The sequence below is a fragment of the Centroberyx gerrardi genome, chromosome 13 (assembly GCF_048128805.1).
Source record: "Centroberyx gerrardi isolate f3 chromosome 13, fCenGer3.hap1.cur.20231027, whole genome shotgun sequence".
NCBI lineage: Eukaryota > Metazoa > Chordata > Actinopteri > Beryciformes > Berycidae > Centroberyx > Centroberyx gerrardi.
This window is the reverse complement of record NC_136009.1, coordinates 29,767,793-29,784,624: the sequence shown is the minus strand read 5'-3', so window position 1 is coordinate 29,784,624 and position 16,832 is coordinate 29,767,793. Positions and strand designations below refer to the sequence as shown.

The following is a 16,832-nucleotide window of genomic DNA, read 5'->3' as shown; positions in this document are numbered from 1 at the left end:
ATCAGGTGAAAAATGGCAAAGCATTCCTTTAAATATTTGCAGTGAAAAGGACATTTTGCAAAAAAATGCAATTATATTTTCATAAACTACAGATTCCTCTTTAAATGTATTCTTCATTTTCAGATTTGTACTTTTTACCAGAGGTGGGGACTCCAGTCAGACTCGAGTCCCAGTTTTAATAGCTTGAGACTTGACTTGATGCATGAAGAGAAGACTTGAGACTTGACTTGACTTGGGTTCTGGTGACTTGGGACTTGACTCTGACTTGTACTTTGATGACTTGAAAAGGTTTCTAAAGTCTTGACTTGAGATCTTGTGTTTGTGTAAATGACTTAGATTGAAAGTGATGAGATTTGTTCCAGCGGACGACTGAATTTAAATTCTGTTTTCTGAATTTGTATGGAATGATTGAATTTATTGAAGTTGAAACTGATTATAGAAATCAAACTCATGATGCTCTTACCAAGTTTTTATCCTATTAAAACCATATTGCATTGAAAAGTCCTAGATATTTAGTTTTCTTTAAGATATTAAATTGATACTGGACTCTTGATTTGTTCTGACTTGACTTGCTGTTCTACATTTAGACTTGAGACTTGACTTGGTAATCTACATTTAGACTTGAGACTTGATATTAATGACTTGGACTTGACTTGGTAATCTACATTTAGACTTGGGACTTGACATGACACTTGTGCCTCAAGACTCGAGACTGACTTGGGACTCGAGCAAAGTTGACTTGGTCACACCTCTGTCTATTACTCATAAAACGTTCCTTGTACATTGTACTTGAATAATAAAAGTTTCTGGTTCTATTTCCGGCTTTTATTTTGAAAACTGAGACAGGAAGTCCTATGTATTAAAGCTGACTTGACTAAAAGGTAAGTTTGTCAGTAGACTTGTTTTCCATGTGTAGCTCTGCAGACTCTTGCTCCACTGACGGTCTGGTTCTCCTCACAGCGGATCATGGTTCTGAGGTTCCTGCTGTCAGCTTTATTAAACAGAGCTCAGGTCGTGGAGAAGCTGGCGGAGTCCCGGCCGGTCCGGTCCGCGGCGCGGCTCACCGCCCGGGCCGTGCTGAGGGCGCAGCAGGCCGGCAGAGCCGCGGCGGGCCGGGCGCTGCGGAGCCGGACGGCCCGCCAGATCCGGCACGAGGCCTCCGAGCTGCCGGGCGGACTGGGGGAGCTGAGCCGCAAGGCCGGGAGGATCCGGGACAGTCTGCTGAAGGACGTGAAAGACGGGATGAACGACGCGTCGCGACAGATCAAACACAAGGACAAGTGACGGGTGTCAAGACAGACGGAATAAACGACACTACATCCGTTCGGGACTTTCAAAATAAAACCCGAACTGACGGACAGATGGAGCGTTACTTAGGAGCAGTAGCAACGTGAAAAGAAATTATATATAACGAGGAATCTGTACTAAATAAAAATGTAAGGCCCTTTATTTTATTTTGTTCTGTACACCCAAATACTTGATTTCACGCTCTTACTTTGAAGGTAAAACAGACCAACTTCCGGTATTGCTCTGGTTGGAAGTGATGATCAAACTGGATCGAATGAATGGGCCGCCATCTTTGAATGCCTCATCCATAGTTTAATACATCCATGAACTGGATCCGGAGGTTCTCGGGTGTCTTCAAAGTAATTTAACGTCACTTCCTGCTGAACTCACCATGGGAAGAACAGAGAAATAAAACTAGAGAAACAAAAAGCATCAGAAATCTGAAGAGAAACCCTGCAGCAGCCAGACTCAGAGAAACAGGCTGATACTTTAAAGATTCATGAATTAATATTATGAGTATTAAAGTTTTTGCAGTACTGTTTGTGCTGATTGGTCTGTTGTCCTTTAAAAACTGTTCAGAAGCTTCTGCACCTTCTGATGTTTCTCATATTCTGTTGTGCCACATTAGATAAAAATGCTTTTATTTGGGGGTTTTTTGGTCTGTGATTTACACAAACTTACTGAAATGTGAGAATATGAATTTCAAATAAAAGAATTTGTGTGCTGAAGCTGAAGCAGCCTCGTTTGATGTGAGCTTATGCTGAACTGGCAAATATTGGTTTGATGTTTCATATCTGTCATTTACACAGACTTCTTACTGAAGTTATAAGAAATATTTTCCATTCAAAACTTCTAATTCTGTGTTTTGCTAATCCTCTCTGGCTCCTTCAGACACTGAAGAGGGAAAACATGATGAGCTTCAGGTACCGAGCTTTCAGATCACCTGAAGAGAGGTGTGACCAAGTCCGTCTCAAGTCTTGAAGCACAAGTCTCAAGTCAAGTCTCAAGTCTAAATGTAGAACAGCAAGTCAAGTCAGAACAAATCAAGAGTCCAGTATCAATTTAATATCTTAAAGAAAACTAAATATCTAGGACTTTTCAATGCAATATGGTTTTAATAGGATAAAAACTTGGTAAGAGCATCATGAGTTTGATTTCTATAATCAGTTTCAACTTCAATAAATTCAATCATTCCATACAAATTCAGAAAACAGAATTTAAATTCAGTCGTCCGCTGGAACAAATCTCATCACTTTCAATCTAAGTCATTTACACAAACACAAGATCTCAAGTCAAGACTTTAGAAACCTTTTCAAGTCATCAAAGTACAAGTCAGAGTCAAGTCCCAAGTCACCAGAACCCAAGTCAAGTCAAGTCTCAAGTCTTCTCTTCATGCATCAAGTCAAGTCTCAAGGGATTAAAACTGTGACTTGAGTCCAAGTCATGTGACTCGAGTCTCCAGCTCTGCTAAATAATAAAGGCTGTGGCCCTCTGAGTCAGATCTGTAGGTCATTTATTGGTTATCATTTATTGGTCGTGTTTTATGACATTTTTTACTTGTTTTGTGCAGCACTTTGTAACTATGTTTTGAAAAGTGATATATAAATAAAGTTAATTATCATTATTATTACTTCTATCTTTGTGAGAACCCAGTAGAGTTTTAAACCTTCAGAGCGAAGTGAGGAGGTTTCGGTCGGTCGATTTTAAGGTTCAGACTTGGTTTTAGGGTTTTAGGTTAGAATTAGGATTAGTGAAGAGTACAAAGAGAAGTGTGTGTGTGTGTGTGTGTGTGTGTGTGTGTGTGTGTGTTATCTCAAACTAAAACAGGAGACAGCGGATCAGACCTGATCCATCTGCAGTGTGAGAACACAAACCGCTCCCCACCAGGATTCCTGCAGCAGAAGAAGAAACAGCACTGCACTCCTCCCTGTTTTCTTGTTAAGTTTTTATTATGCTTAAAAAAGAAAATTAAAAGACAGAGGAGGTGGTGATCAAAGAAAAAGAAAAAAATATATATTCATATTCAAATATCTTTATACTTTTCTATTCATATACGATTAACAATGCAAAGAAAATAATTCCCATAGTAGTAGTGCTTAAGTAAAGTTCAATATAGACTTTTATTATAACAAAATAGGCAGTTTACCGAGGGTTAAATATCTGTCAAAATCTCATTGTACAATAATCGTCTCCATTGTTGCGTCTGCAGAGCGACGGACAGCTGAGGGCAGCGCCTCCTGCTGGGAGCCACGAACAAGTCAGAAAGATCAGAGCGCCGCGCCCGCCGGGCCCAACATGGCCGCTCCGCCGCGCCCCGTCCGGCCCCAACATGGCCGCTCCGCCGCGCCCCGTCCGGCCCCAACATGGCCGCTCCGCCACGCGCCCCGTCCGGCCCCAACATGGCCGCTCCACCACGCGCCCCGTCCGGCCCCAACATGGCCGCTCCGCCACGCCCCAACACCCAGAAACACGCTGATAAAAACATTCAGTAAAATCAAGCGGAGCCGCAGCGTCTCGACCCGACCGGAGTCAAATCAGCCGATTCAGCAAGTTAAAATCAGGCTGCTGTGACCTCTGACCTTTCACCTCTTCGCTATTGGCTGCTTGTAATGTTGCTGATCGAGGAAGTGAAGCTTCTTCTTCTACTGCTGCAACTCAGTGGAAGTTGCTTTGAATAACAGCTAAATACCTAAAATGTAAAATGAACTAAAGTAATTCAAATCTAGCGCTGATTCTTCCTCGTTTGTCCAAAAAATGTAAGAAAAAAATCTTCCTGTCGCCTCTTTGCTGATCAGACGGAACACAAAGTGATGACCCCTGATGACCCCTGATGACCTCTGACGTACCGAACAGGAAGCCGGTCAGCGAGTCTACTTCCTGCTAAAAAAAAAATAAAAAAATCAGATTATCAGAATAAAAGCGCGAGCCGCCGAGCCGAAAACCCTCCGCAGCGTCCTGAGAAACGAGACGACGGCTTCTTCTTCTTCTCTACCAGCAGAAAAAAAACAAAAAACAAAACAAAACGTGAATACGACTCAGGTGTTAAAAAAAGAGAAACAAAAAAAAGAAGAAGAGAAGAAAATCTAGTTCTATGATATCAGACGCTGAAGGGAGGGAGAGACGGAAATAAAGAGGTTTAAGAGAGAGAGAGAGAGACATGCTGTTAAAGCTACAACGTGCAAAGTTCTGCTTCCTGTCTCCGCCTTCGTCCGGACCGCCGCCGCCGCCGCCGCCGCCCGACCGCCGCCGCCTGAGACTGAACCTCCCTCCGTCCAGCAACTCTTCACTAACAAAAATAAAATAAGAAACCCCAAAAAAGAAAAAAAAAAAAAGAAAAATTGCTTTACATAGGACGTACTTCTCCTGTTGCCACTTACATGGACACAATGTCTTCTTCTTCTTCTCCACCTCTAAAAGTCTCCTCCCTTAAACATTAAGGAACTGTACCGTGTGTTGCTATGGTTTCATGTCGTCATGCAGCCTGTGTGCTTTGCTCTGCTGGTCCGGCGCCGCTCTCCGCCGGTAAAAACCAAACGTCTTCTGCTTCTCCCATAAAAACTTCAGACTTTAAAACGAGAAGCCTGGCGGAGGGAGGGGAGGAGTCTGATCGCATGAGAGAGTGTGTGTGTGTGTGTGTGTTTGTGTGTGTGTGTGTGTGTGTGTCGGGGGAGGGAGGGCAGGTTGGCTTTCCTTTTTAAAAAACAAAGTAAAATATAAATAGAGAGGAGGAGGAGGGAGGAGGAAGAGTAGAAAGTGGGTTTGGATCTTCATAACTTCTCCTTGGACTGGACCCAGATGAAGGGACCGGACTGCTCCTCGATGATCTGCTTCACCTGGTCGTAGATCTCCTCCAGCGTGTCGCCCTGCACCACCGCTGCACACACACACACACACACACACACACCCAGAGACACAAACTTTATTTACACAGCGGCGTGAACACACTGTTTTGTTCAGTTAAAAGCAGAAACAGGAGCTGCTGAAGGGTTCTGCAGTGAAGAAGCTGCTCATGAAGTCGAGACTCCTCCTTAAAGCAATATTCCACTCAGTTTCAACATGGACTTATTTATTATAAAAGCAGAATATAATCTCCTCACCAAGATCAGATGCAGCTGGACCAGTTTGTAGCGTTCAGACTTTTTCTTCCCATTCATTTGAATGGAAAGTGACATTGAACACGTTGGTGAACAGATTCAACAACAGATCTGCTGCTGTGATTTCCAGCTGACTGTTGGTCCCACGCTTCAGAACAGAATCTCACCAAACAGCATTTTTATTGATAGAAGAGAACACAGCGGAGGGATACCATTTAGGAGAGATAGTTCCTGTTGGGGAGACCGGATCTACTTTTATTTTGAAATACTAATTTTAGTGTAAAGCAAGAATAGAAATGCAAAATGAGGACGGACCAGTTGCTGCTTTATTGTCTTCCAGCAGGATCTGTTGTTGAATCTGTTCACCAACGTGTTCAATGTCAGTTTTCAGGTGACTTTTGTGTCTCATTCAAACTCTACAAACTGGTCCAGCTGCATCTGGTCTTGGTCAGTAGTTTATATTCTGGTTTTCATGGCGGTCAAGAGCTGAATAACCTCCATGTTAAAACTAAGAGGAATACTGCTTTAAGTGCAAAGCAGATACAGCAGCAGGTGGGTTCTGTAGTGAAGAAGCTGCTCTTTAGAGACCGAGGCAACTCCTCCTTAAAGTATCAAGAGGCAAAAGACTTCATTTCATCACAGAAGCATCAACAAAGACATTAAAACAGCAAGATGTTTCGGACACAGGGAAGTTCCCCGAGTCTGAAACCTGCTGACAGAGAAGAGCTCCGTCTGACCGGTGAAATGCTCGGTGAACTCCTGCTCCAGCTTCGTGGCTCGGTCGAACGTTTTCCTGCCCTGCTCCTCCGTCAGACGCTTGTTCATCTCCCTGCAGGAGGGAGGAGGAGGAGGGAGGAGGGGGGGGGGGGGGGGGGAGGAGAGAGAGGGAGGAGGGGGGAGGAGGAGGGGGGAGGAGAGAGAGAGGAGAGAGAGAGAGAGAGAGGAGGAGGGAGGAGGAGGGGGGAGGAGGAGAGAGGAGGGAGGAGGGGGGGGGGGGGGGGAGGAGAGAGAGGGAGGAGGGGGGAGGAGGAGGGGGGAGGAGGAGAGAGGAGAGAGAGAGAGGAGGGAGGAGAGAGAGAGAGGAGAGAGAGAGAGGAGGAGGGAGGAGGGAGGAGGGAGAGAGAGAGGAGGGAGGAGAGAGGAGGAGGAGGGAGGAGAGAGAGAGAGAGGAGGGAGGAGAGAGAGAGAGAGGAGGGAGGAGGAGGAGAGAGGAGAGAGAGAGAGAGAGAGGAGGAGGGAGGAGGAGGGGGGAGGAGGAGAGAGGAGGGAGGAGAGAGAGAGAGGAGGGGGGAGGAGAGAGAGAGAGAGGAGGGAGGAGAGAGAGGAGAGAGGAGGAGGAGAGAGGAGGAAGGAGGAGAGAGAGGAGGAGGGAGGAGGAGAGAGGAGGAGAGAGGAGAGAGGAGGAGAGAGGAAAGAGAGAGAGAGAGAGGAAGGAGGAGGAGGGAGGAGGGAGGAGGAGGGAGAGAGAGGAGGGAGGAGGAGAGAGGAGAGAGAGAGAAGAGGGAGGAGAGAGAGAGAGGAGAGAGAGAGGAGGGAGGAGAGAGAGAGAGAGGAAGAGGGAGGAGGAGGAGAGAGGAGGAGAGAGAGAGAGGAGGGAGGAGAGAGAGAGAGAGAGAGGAAGAGGGAGGAGGAGAGAGAGAGGAGGGGGAGGAGGGAGGAGAGAGAGAGAGGAGAGAGAGGAGAGAGGAGGAGAGAGGAGGAAAGAGAGAGAGAGAGAGGAGGGAGGAGGAGGGAGAGAGAGGAGGGAGGAGAGAGGAGAGAGAGAGAGGAGGGAGGAGAGAGAGAGGAGAGAGGAGGAGGAGAGAGAGAGGAGAGAGAGAGAGAGAGAGGAGGAGGGAGGAGGGAGGAGGAGGGAGGAGGAGGGAGAGAGAGGAGGGAGGAGGAGAGAGGAGAGAGAGAGAGAGGAGGGAGGAGAGAGAGAGGAGAGAGGAGGAGGAGAGAGAGAGGAGAGAGAGGAGGAGGGAGGAGGGAGGAGAGAGAGAGAGGAGAAGAGAGAGGAGAGAGGAGGATAGAGGAGGAAAGAGAGAGAGAGAGGAGGGAGGAGGAGGGAGGAGGGAGGAGGGAGAGAGAGGAGGGAGGAGAGAGAGAGAGGAGAGAGGAGGAGGAGAGAGAGAGGAGAGAGAGAGGAGGGAGGAGAGAGAGGAAGAGGGAGGAGGAGGAGAGAGGAGGAGAGAGAGAGGAGGGAGGAGGAGAGAGAGAGAGAGAGGAAGAGGGAGGAGGAGGAGAGAGGAGGAGAGAGAGAGAGAGAGAGAGAGAGGAGAAGAGAGAGAGAGGAGGAGGGAGGAGAGAGGAGAGAGAGGAGAGAGGAGGAGAGAGGAGGGAGGAGAGAGGAGGAGGAGGGAGGAGAGAGAGAGGAGGGTTAGAACTTTTGTAAAAAAAATAAAAAAACAAAACTAAAATGACCAAACCCAGACTTAAAACGAACTAAAACTAAAGTGAAATAAAAACTGAAAGCTGTATAAAAATAAAACTCACATGATGTTCTCCACTGACTTGGGCTTGATGAAGATGGCGATGGGGTGAAGCTGAGCCAGCTGGAGTCTCTTTATGGCGTTCCCCGAAACGTCCAGGATACAGTGTTTACCCTGAAGAAGAAGAAGAAGAAGAAGAAGAAGAAGAAGAAGAAAGCGGTTCCATCTGTCAGTACCCATCATGTCACTGATTTGGTGAAATTGTGACATTTCAGAGGATCAATTTCTCCTGATTTCTGAAGCAACATTTCGGTGTGTGTTCTGTGACCTTCTCTGCGACCTCGCGGACCGACTGCACGCTCGTCCCGTACAGGTGGTTGTTGTACTGTCCCGCCTCGATGAACTTGTGGTCCTGGATGTCCTTCTCCATCTGCTCCCTGGACACCACGAAGTGATAATCTCTGGCGTCGACCTCGTAGTCCCGCTTCGGCCGGGTCGTGTCTGACGGAGGGAGGAGGCGGGGCTTAGTTTCACTTCATCTAACCAGGATGTTACAGAACTATACTGTTGGGGAAACACCTTAGCTATGGTCGATTTAACCTGGAGGACTCGCTTCAGTTTTATCCAAGATAACCCAATACTTACATTTCTTACAGCTTTTTATTATTGTCCCATTGCCTGTAAAGCAGGTTTACTCTCAACAAAATATTATTATTATTATTATTACAAAGGAGAAGACAAGGCATGATAAGCGAGTTGTGATGTTTATAACAAAAACATTGTAAAGTGTGAAAGCGGTGGCAGCTGAGACATGGATTCAGTTCATCAGGATAATAAACGGTGCTGTTTTCTCACTTATATAGTTAGGAAGAAAGCTTCTTTTTATAACATCTGGGAGATGTTTTTGGAATTTGTTAAAAATGGTGACATTGAAGAGGCATTGGAAGTGTGAAGTTACAGTGAAAATAACTAATCTATTGTGAGGAATGTGTGCTGTACGCTGCTCTATGTTGTGATTGGACTCTTATTTTATTTTTCTATTCATTTTATTTATTTACTTAGTTAATTTTTCTTTTCATTGTAAATCTTTGTCCTTTTTAACTTGATTATTAGCTAATTAATTATTTTCAAGTGATATTTTATTATTATTATTTATAAACTGCCATATGTTTGATTTGGGGGAAGGTTCAGTTATGTATGTATAATGTGTTAAATGTATAAAATCAATAAATATATGTTTAAAAAAAAAAAAAAAACGGTGCTGTTTTGGTGTTCTTGATATATTTCAGTGTGAATGGTGTTTTAACTCCATTTTGAGAAAAATGTACTTGATATTCACAACTCAATCCTTAAAAAATGCAGCCGAGCCCATCTTCAAAATGGTAGTTTTACCAACAAAAAGCTCTTAATAGCATCAGTAACATCTTACAGTGAGTTTCACTGTCATATACATTTATGAGAGTGGGAACCACTTTATCCAAATGCTGGATTTCACTTTGTAAGTTTTTTTAAATAAATGTTCAAACTAAAACACAGAAACAGAAACAGAAACTCACCTCCATCCCACATGAAAACAAGGAATCATATAAAAAATAAATCATTTTGTGGTCAAGCTCCTTGTTGCACAGTAACGTGTTCATGTTGACAGTAAACTTAGTTCTGGACTCACGGGGGACGCAGGAGCCAAACTTGTCGGGGAATTCGGAGATCAGGTCGTCGTTGATGCGGTCCTTCATGGGCCCCAGGATGATGACCGGACGGGTGTAGTTCACTGCCAGGAAGAGGAAAACATCAGCTACCAACACAGGATGTGATGTCACTAAACCCTGCGGCGTTTAACTAGGCTGAGCTGCTGAGTAGAAACCTGTTGGACGATATTCTGCTTCCACATCGTGTGGAAAAGATGCTTGATATGAGCTTCCTATTTGAAAATATTCAATCCTGCTGGACAAAATACTCTTTAATATTTTGCTGGTTTGTTTGATGCAGGGAGTGGATTCCCCCCCCAAAAAACATGTCACTATAGCGGCTGCATAGACGGAGAGCTGTGATTTTTTTTGGGGGGGGGATCCATGCTTTGTGTGTGTGTCTCATGTTACTGGCGAGGAATATTTCTAGTATTTTTTTTTAGACTAAATGAACTATTTTCATCACATAACTCATTTTGTGATCACAACTCTTCACGACTACTGGCTGGATGTTTAGTTTGTAGTCGACATTACAGTGTTTGGTTTGCTGTAAAACAGGAAAGTAAAATGTTTCATCACTACGTTCATGTGTGTTAAGTTTGAAAATGCTGATCAGGAGCAACAAAGTCTGCAGAAAACTAGAATGACGTTGATTCAAATGATCTGAACGTGTCAACATTTACTAACTGTCGCTTTAAACCGTCAGTTTGTTCCAAGCTGCTCGTCTTACCTTCCTGCTGGGTGACGGGTTCATATGACAGAACGTATTCCTCCTGACCGCCTGGAACACACAACCACAGACAGTTTAAACCAAACAACCACAGACACTTTAAACCAAACAACCACAGACAGACTTTAAACCAAACAACCACAGACAGTTTAAACCAAACAACCACAGACAGACTTTAAACCAAACAACCACAGACAGACTTTAAACCAAACAACCACAGACAGTTTAAACCAAACAACCACAGACACTTTAAACCAAACAACCACAGACAGACTTTAAACCAAACAACCACAGACAGTTTAAACCAAACAACCACAGACAGTTTAAACCAAACAACCACAGACAGTTTAAACCAAACAACCACAGACAGACTTTAAACCAAACAACCACAGACAGACTTTAAACCAAACAACCACAGACAGTTTAAACCAAACAACCACAGACAGTTTAAACCAAACAACCACAGACAGTTTAAACCAAACAACCACAGACAGACTTTAAACCAAACAACCACAGACAGACTTTAAACCAAACAACCACAGACAGTTTAAACCAAACAACCACAGACAGACTTTAAACCAAACAACCACAGACAGACTTTAAACCAAACAACCACAGACAGTTTAAACCAAACAACCACAGACAGACTTTAAACCAAACAACCACAGACAGTTTAAACCAAACAACCACAGACAGTTTAAACCAAACAACCACAGACAGAGTTTAAACCAAACAACCACAGACACAGTTTAAACCAAACAACCACAGACAGTGTAAACCAAACAACCACAGACAGACTTTAAACCAAACAACCACAGACAGTTTAAACCAAACAACCACAGACAGACTTTAAACCAAACAACCACAGACAGACTTTAAACCAAACAACCACAGACAGTTTAAACCAAACAACCACAGACAGACTTTAAACCAAACAACCACAGACAGTTTAAACCAAACAACCACAGACAGTTTAAACCAAACAACCACAGACAGAGTTTAAACCAAACAACCACAGACACAGTTTAAACCAAACAACCACAGACAGTGTAAACCAAACAACCACAGACAGACTTTAAACCAAACAACCACAGACAGTTTAAACCAAACAACCACAGACAGAGTTTAAACCAAACAACCACAGACAGAGTTTAAACCAAACAACCACAGACAGACTTTAAACCAAACAACCACAGACAGACTTTAAACCAAACAACCACAGACAGACTTTAAACCAAACAACCACAGACAGAGTTTAAACCAAACAACCACAGACACAGTTTAAACCAAACAACCACAGACAGTGTAAACCAAACAACCACAGACAGACTTTAAACCAAACAACCACAGACAGTTTAAACCAAACAACCACAGACAGAGTTTAAACCAAACAACCACAGACAGAGTTTAAACCAAACAACCACAGACAGACTTTAAACCAAACAACCACAGACAGACTTTAAACCAAACAACCACAGACAGACTTTAAACCAAACAACCACAGACAAACTTTAAGCCAAACAACCACAGACAGTTTAAACCAAACAACCACAGACAGACTTTAAACCAAACAACCACAGACAGTTTAAACCAAACAACCACAGACAGACTTTAAACCAAACAACCACAGACAGACTTTAAACCAAACAACCACAGACAGTTTAAACCAAACAACCACAGACAGACTTTAAACCAAACAACCACAGACAGACTTTAAACCAAACAACCACAGACAGTTTAAACCAAACAACCACAGACAGTTTAAACCAAACAACCACAGACAGACTTTAAACCAAACAACCACAGACAGACTTTAAACCAAACAACCACAGACACAGTTTAAACCAAACAACCACAGACAGACTTTAAACCAAACAACCACAGACAGACTTTAAACCAAACAACCACAGACACAGTTTAAACCAAACAACCACAGACAGTTTAAACCAAACAACCACAGACAGACTTTAAACCAAACAACCACAGACAGACTTTAAACCAAACAACCACAGACAGTTTAAACCAAACAACCACAGACAGTTTAAACCAAACAACCACAGACAGACTTTAAACCAAACAACCACAGACACAGTTTAAACCAAACAACCACAGACAGACTTTAAACCAAACAACCACAGACAGACTTTAAACCAAACAACCACAGACACAGTTTAAACCAAACAACCACAGACAGTTTAAACCAAACAACCACAGACAGACTTTAAACCAAACAACCACAGACAGAGTTTAAACCAAACAACCACAGACAGACTTTAAACCAAACAACCACAGACAGTTTAAACCAAACAACCACAGACAGTTTAAGACTGGATGAGCTGGTGAGGATGACAGTGGGATAATGCAGTGAGAGCTGGAGGTGATGTGAGGAGCTGCAGAGTCGCAGATCACAAGTTCAGTTCAATTTGCTTTTCAGGATGTCTGTTTGTAGTTAGCAGAGATATTACTGTCCACACTGATGGGTTCTTTAGTACGGAAGAGCATTAGGGCCATTATAGGTGATTTTTCTTTTACTGCAGCCTGGGGGGAAGGGGGGGTAATATTCTGAGGAAATAATTAGAAATTAGTGAGAAAGAAAAAACTAGAAATTTGCGAGAATGAAAAAACTCAGAAATTTGTGAGAAAGAAAAAACTCAAATTTGTGAGAAAGAAAAAACTAGAAATTTGTGAGAAAGAAAAAAATAGAAATTTGTGAGAAAGAAAAAACTCAAATTTGTGAGAAGGAAAAAGTAGAAATTTGTGAGAAAGAAAAAGTCAAATTTGTGAGAAAGAAAAAAATAGAAATTTGCGAGACAGAAAAAACTCAGAAATTTGTGAGAATGAAAAAAGTCAAATTTGTGAGAAAGAAAAAACTAGAAATTTGTGAGAATGAAAAGTCAAATTTGTGAGAAAGAAAAGTCAAATTTGTGAGAAAGAAAAAACTAGAAATTTGTGAGAAAGAAAAAAGCCAAATTTGTGAGAAAGAAAAAACTAGAAATTTGTGAGAAAGAAAAAACTCAGAAATTTGTGAGAAAGAAAAAACTAGAAATTTGTGAGAATGAAAAAAGTCAAATTTGTGAGAAAGAAAAAACTCAAATTTGTGAGATAGAAAAAACTAGAAATTTGTGAGAATGAAGTCAGAAATTTGTGAGAAAGAAAAAACTAGAAATTTGTGAGAGAAAAAACTAGAAATTTGTGAGAGAAAAAACTAGAAATTTGTGAGAAAGAAAAAACTAGAAATTTGTGAGAAAGAAAAAAGTCAAATTTGTGAGAAAGAAAAAACTAGAAATTTGTGAGAATGAAAAAAAGTCAAATTTGTGAGAAAGAAAAAACTAGAAATTTGCGAGACAGAAAAAACTCAGAAATTTGCGAGAATGAAAAGTCAAATTTGAGAAAGAAAAAACTAGAAATTTGTGAGAATGAAAAAAGTCAAATTTGTGAGAAAGAAAAGTCAAATTTGTGAGAAAGAAAAAACTAGAAATTTGTGAGAAAGAAAAAAGTCAAATTTGTGAGAAAGAAAAAACTAGAAATTTGTGAGAAAGAAAAAACTCAGAAATTTGTGAGAAAGAAAAAACTAGAAATTTGTGAGAATGAAAAAAGTCAAATTTGTGAGAAAGAAAAAAGTCAAATTTGTGAGAAAGAAAAAACTAGAAATTTGTGAGAAAGAAAAGTCAAATTTGTGAGAAAGAAAAAACTAGAAATTTGTGAGAATGAAAAAAGTCAAATTTGTGAGAAAGAAAAAACCCAAATTTGCATTTGAGTTTTTTCTCAAAATATTATCCCCACTCCCCCGGCTGCGGTAAAAAAAAACACCAAAAAAAACAAAAACACAATTCAGCTACAATGGCCCGAATACTCTTCCGTACTTTTGCACTGAGTTTACAAAATATTAAGACTGAAGCAGACTGATCAGGTGAATCCAGATCCAGAAGCTCTGATCACATTAAGTCCAGTTCAGCCGTGATGGAAATGAGGCAGGGGAAATAGTTCAAAGAAAGTTTTAAAGCCTCGAGACAAACGGATCGTGCCACAAGGGGAGTGACTCAGTATTAGGATGGCAGTTTTGTGCACCATGTTCAGTCTCTGGACGTCCCGACAGAGATCTCTAAACTGAAGCAGTCCGCACTGTGCCGACTGGGTTGGGCTCACTGAGCACTTTCCCTGATGCAACGACCTGATTTCCCCAATCCCGATCAATAAAGTTTCATCTCGTCTTCTCTCTTATGAGCCAGTATCTGGAAAACGGTAGCCAATGACCTCTAACTGCTCACTCACTGTACTTCAGTCTGGATGAGAGCGCTGACTAAATCCTGTAAATATGAATATTAACCCAGTGAAGGAGCATCAGTTCAGTGTTGCGGAGAAACCAAACCAAACACCTTTCGTTCCGCACTACAAACCCTTTAAGAGCAGAAACCAAACATGCAGACCTGACACACATATTCAAACCACACTGCAGGTTTTCACACACACACACACACACACACACAGTGTGCATGCAGCGCTGCTGGACGGCTTTTATTGCGAGCAGCCTTGACAGTCATTCATATTCCCAGGCAGAGTTCAGGGACGAAGCGCATTAGCAAAGTGATAAACTGAGCTGCTGTGTGTTGGAAAGAGGGGGGTGGGGTGGGGTGGGGGTGGGGGGGGTCAGGTAGGGTCATGCTGTTATCGCCCAGTCAGCAGTTTGCGCTAACGAAAGCCATTAGGGAGTTAGCCATTAACAAGTTCAACCACAGTTCAACAGGGAATTTAGAGATGGACAGTTAAATCTCTGTGTGACTCTGGTAGAGTCTTGGGTTGTGTCTCTTCCTCCATGATAAAACCCCCAAAATCAGTGATTCTGTGATCTGTTGCTCTGGTAGAGCAGACTGGAGAATTGTGTTTTTTTCTCTAGTCCTGCTGTTGGATTGTTTTGAAGTGAATCTCTTTCTTTATGTTTATTAAACCTTTCAGTTTGAACAAGTGGAACACCGAAATCCGGTCAGAAGAATTTCCATGTTACACTTTAATAAACATAAAATTCCGCAGCATGACTAGTTTTTATATATTGTGTGTATGAATGGAGAGAGAAAAAAAACACAATTCTCCAGTCTGCTCTACCGGAGCAACAGATCACAGAATCACTGATTTTGGGGTTTTATCATGGAGGAAGAGACACAACCCAAGACTCTACCAGAGCTACACAGAGGTTTAAGGATCGCTGCTGGCAGATGAACAGGAAACAGGAAACACCGTGCTGATAGGAAAACCAGGCCAGCATCAGATTCACTTTCACACTTCCTCAGCGGCAGATTTGAGCGACATGATTGGTTAGTGTCAAAGCGTTCCTCAGCGTTGCCGCAGTGTAGAAATTAGCATGTTTGCAGAGAAGCAGGCGGCCGGCGGCGGGTTGGGAACTTACGGTAGCTACTTTCACTATCGCTGGCGTTAGACGTCACATGTTCTGCAATCACAACAAACACAGGACACACCAGGTGAGCTGGGAGAGACAGAGTTCCCAGAATGCTTTGCCCCAGAGCCACGGGGAAAACACAAGACTGGTGTGGAAGTCCAACAGCAGCAGAACAATCACAGTGACAGTAAATGGCATCACATGACACTGAAACACCCAGTGTCATCCAGAGGTGAGACCAAGTCAGCTCTGCTCGAGTCCCAGGTCAGTCTCAAGTCTTAAGGCACGAGTCTCAAGTCAAGTCCCAAGTCTAAATGTAGATTACCAAGTCAAGTCCATGTCATTAATGTCAAGTCTCAAGTCTAAATGTAGAACAGCAAGTCAAGTCAGAACAAATCAAGAGTCCAGTATCAATTTAATATCTTAAAGAAAACTAAATATCTAGGACTTTTCAATGCAATATGGTTTTAATAGGATAAAAACTTGGTAAGAGCATCATGAGTTTGATTTCTATAATCAGTTTCAACTTCAATAAATTCAATCATTCCATACAAATTCAGAAAACAGAATTTAAATTCACTCGTCCGCTGGAACAAATCTCATCACTTTCAATCTAAGTCATTTACACAAACACAAGATCTCAAGTCAAGACTTTAGAAACCTTTTCAAGTCATCAAAGTACAAGTCAGAGTCAAGTCCCGAGTCACCAGAACCCAAGTCAAGTCAAGTCTCAAGTCTTCTCTTCATGCATCAAGTCTCAAGCTATTAAAACTGGGACTCGAGTCCAAGTCATGTGACTCGAGTCCAAGTCATGTGACTCGAGTCCAAGTCATGTGACTCGAGTCCCCACCTCTGGTCATTACAGTATAAATCCAGAAACAAGGCGAACACCCTGACAGGACGCTGCACGCTGAACTGTGGTACAGAAGAAACCTTTCATTATTAATAAACCTTCTGATCAGCTGCATCACACACAGGTTTCACACTGATTTTACAGTTTAATTCCAAAACATTTTCATAACTTCAGATCAAATTTTCTCGATTGCACCACTGTGGTGTTTTGTATGGAAATTTACAATGCTGACACTGAAGATTAGTTTTACTGTGGGCTGTAACTTGAAAAATGACATCTTCCTTTAAATGCAACCCTTTTTTATTTAATACTTTTAAAGTGCAAAAACCAAAAACTAAAAAGTGTGAACAAGGAAAATATTTCATTTGCACAAATAT

At 42.3% G+C, this 16,832-nt stretch overlaps 2 protein-coding genes across 26 annotated transcripts in view; one reads left to right on the top strand and one right to left on the bottom strand.

The window, feature by feature from the left end:
- Positions 1-864: 864 nt before the first annotated feature.
- On the top strand, positions 865-1,919 carry LOC139909059 (protein NCBP2AS2-like). The gene is made up of 2 exons (XM_071895984.2): positions 865-881; positions 961-1,919. Exon 2 carries the CDS (start codon positions 967-969, stop codon positions 1,282-1,284), a length of 318 nt encoding a protein of 105 aa, XP_071752085.1. The 5' UTR covers positions 865-881; positions 961-966; the 3' UTR covers positions 1,285-1,919.
- Positions 1,920-3,217: 1,298 nt separating this feature from the next.
- The window catches only part of dlg1b (discs large MAGUK scaffold protein 1b), a 156,078-nt gene continuing 142,463 nt past the window's right edge, over positions 3,218-16,832 (bottom strand). For 14 of the 25 annotated variants that reach the window (XM_078287704.1, XM_078287705.1, XM_078287707.1 and 11 more), the window contains 7 exons: positions 15,612-15,653; positions 10,211-10,261; positions 9,462-9,563; positions 8,121-8,293; positions 7,857-7,966; positions 6,119-6,210; positions 4,931-5,161 (listed from right to left, as the gene is read on the bottom strand). In XM_078287704.1, the coding sequence (XP_078143830.1) occupies positions 5,055-5,161; positions 6,119-6,210; positions 7,857-7,966; positions 8,121-8,293; positions 9,462-9,563; positions 10,211-10,261; positions 15,612-15,653 (677 nt within the window). In that variant the 3' untranslated portion in view covers positions 4,931-5,054. Of the gene's footprint in view, positions 5,162-6,118; positions 6,211-7,856; positions 7,967-8,120; positions 8,294-9,461; positions 9,564-10,210; positions 10,262-15,611; positions 15,654-16,832 lie in introns of all 25 variants that reach the window. The other 11 variants (XM_078287694.1, XM_078287695.1, XM_078287697.1 and 8 more) reach the window with 1 other exon arrangement.

What these genes read in the sequence shown, in the direction of transcription:
- LOC139909059 (XM_071895984.2), top strand. Translation starts at nt 967, where the DNA reads ATGGTTCTGAGGTTCCTGCTGTCAGCTTTATTAAACAGAGCTCAGGTC.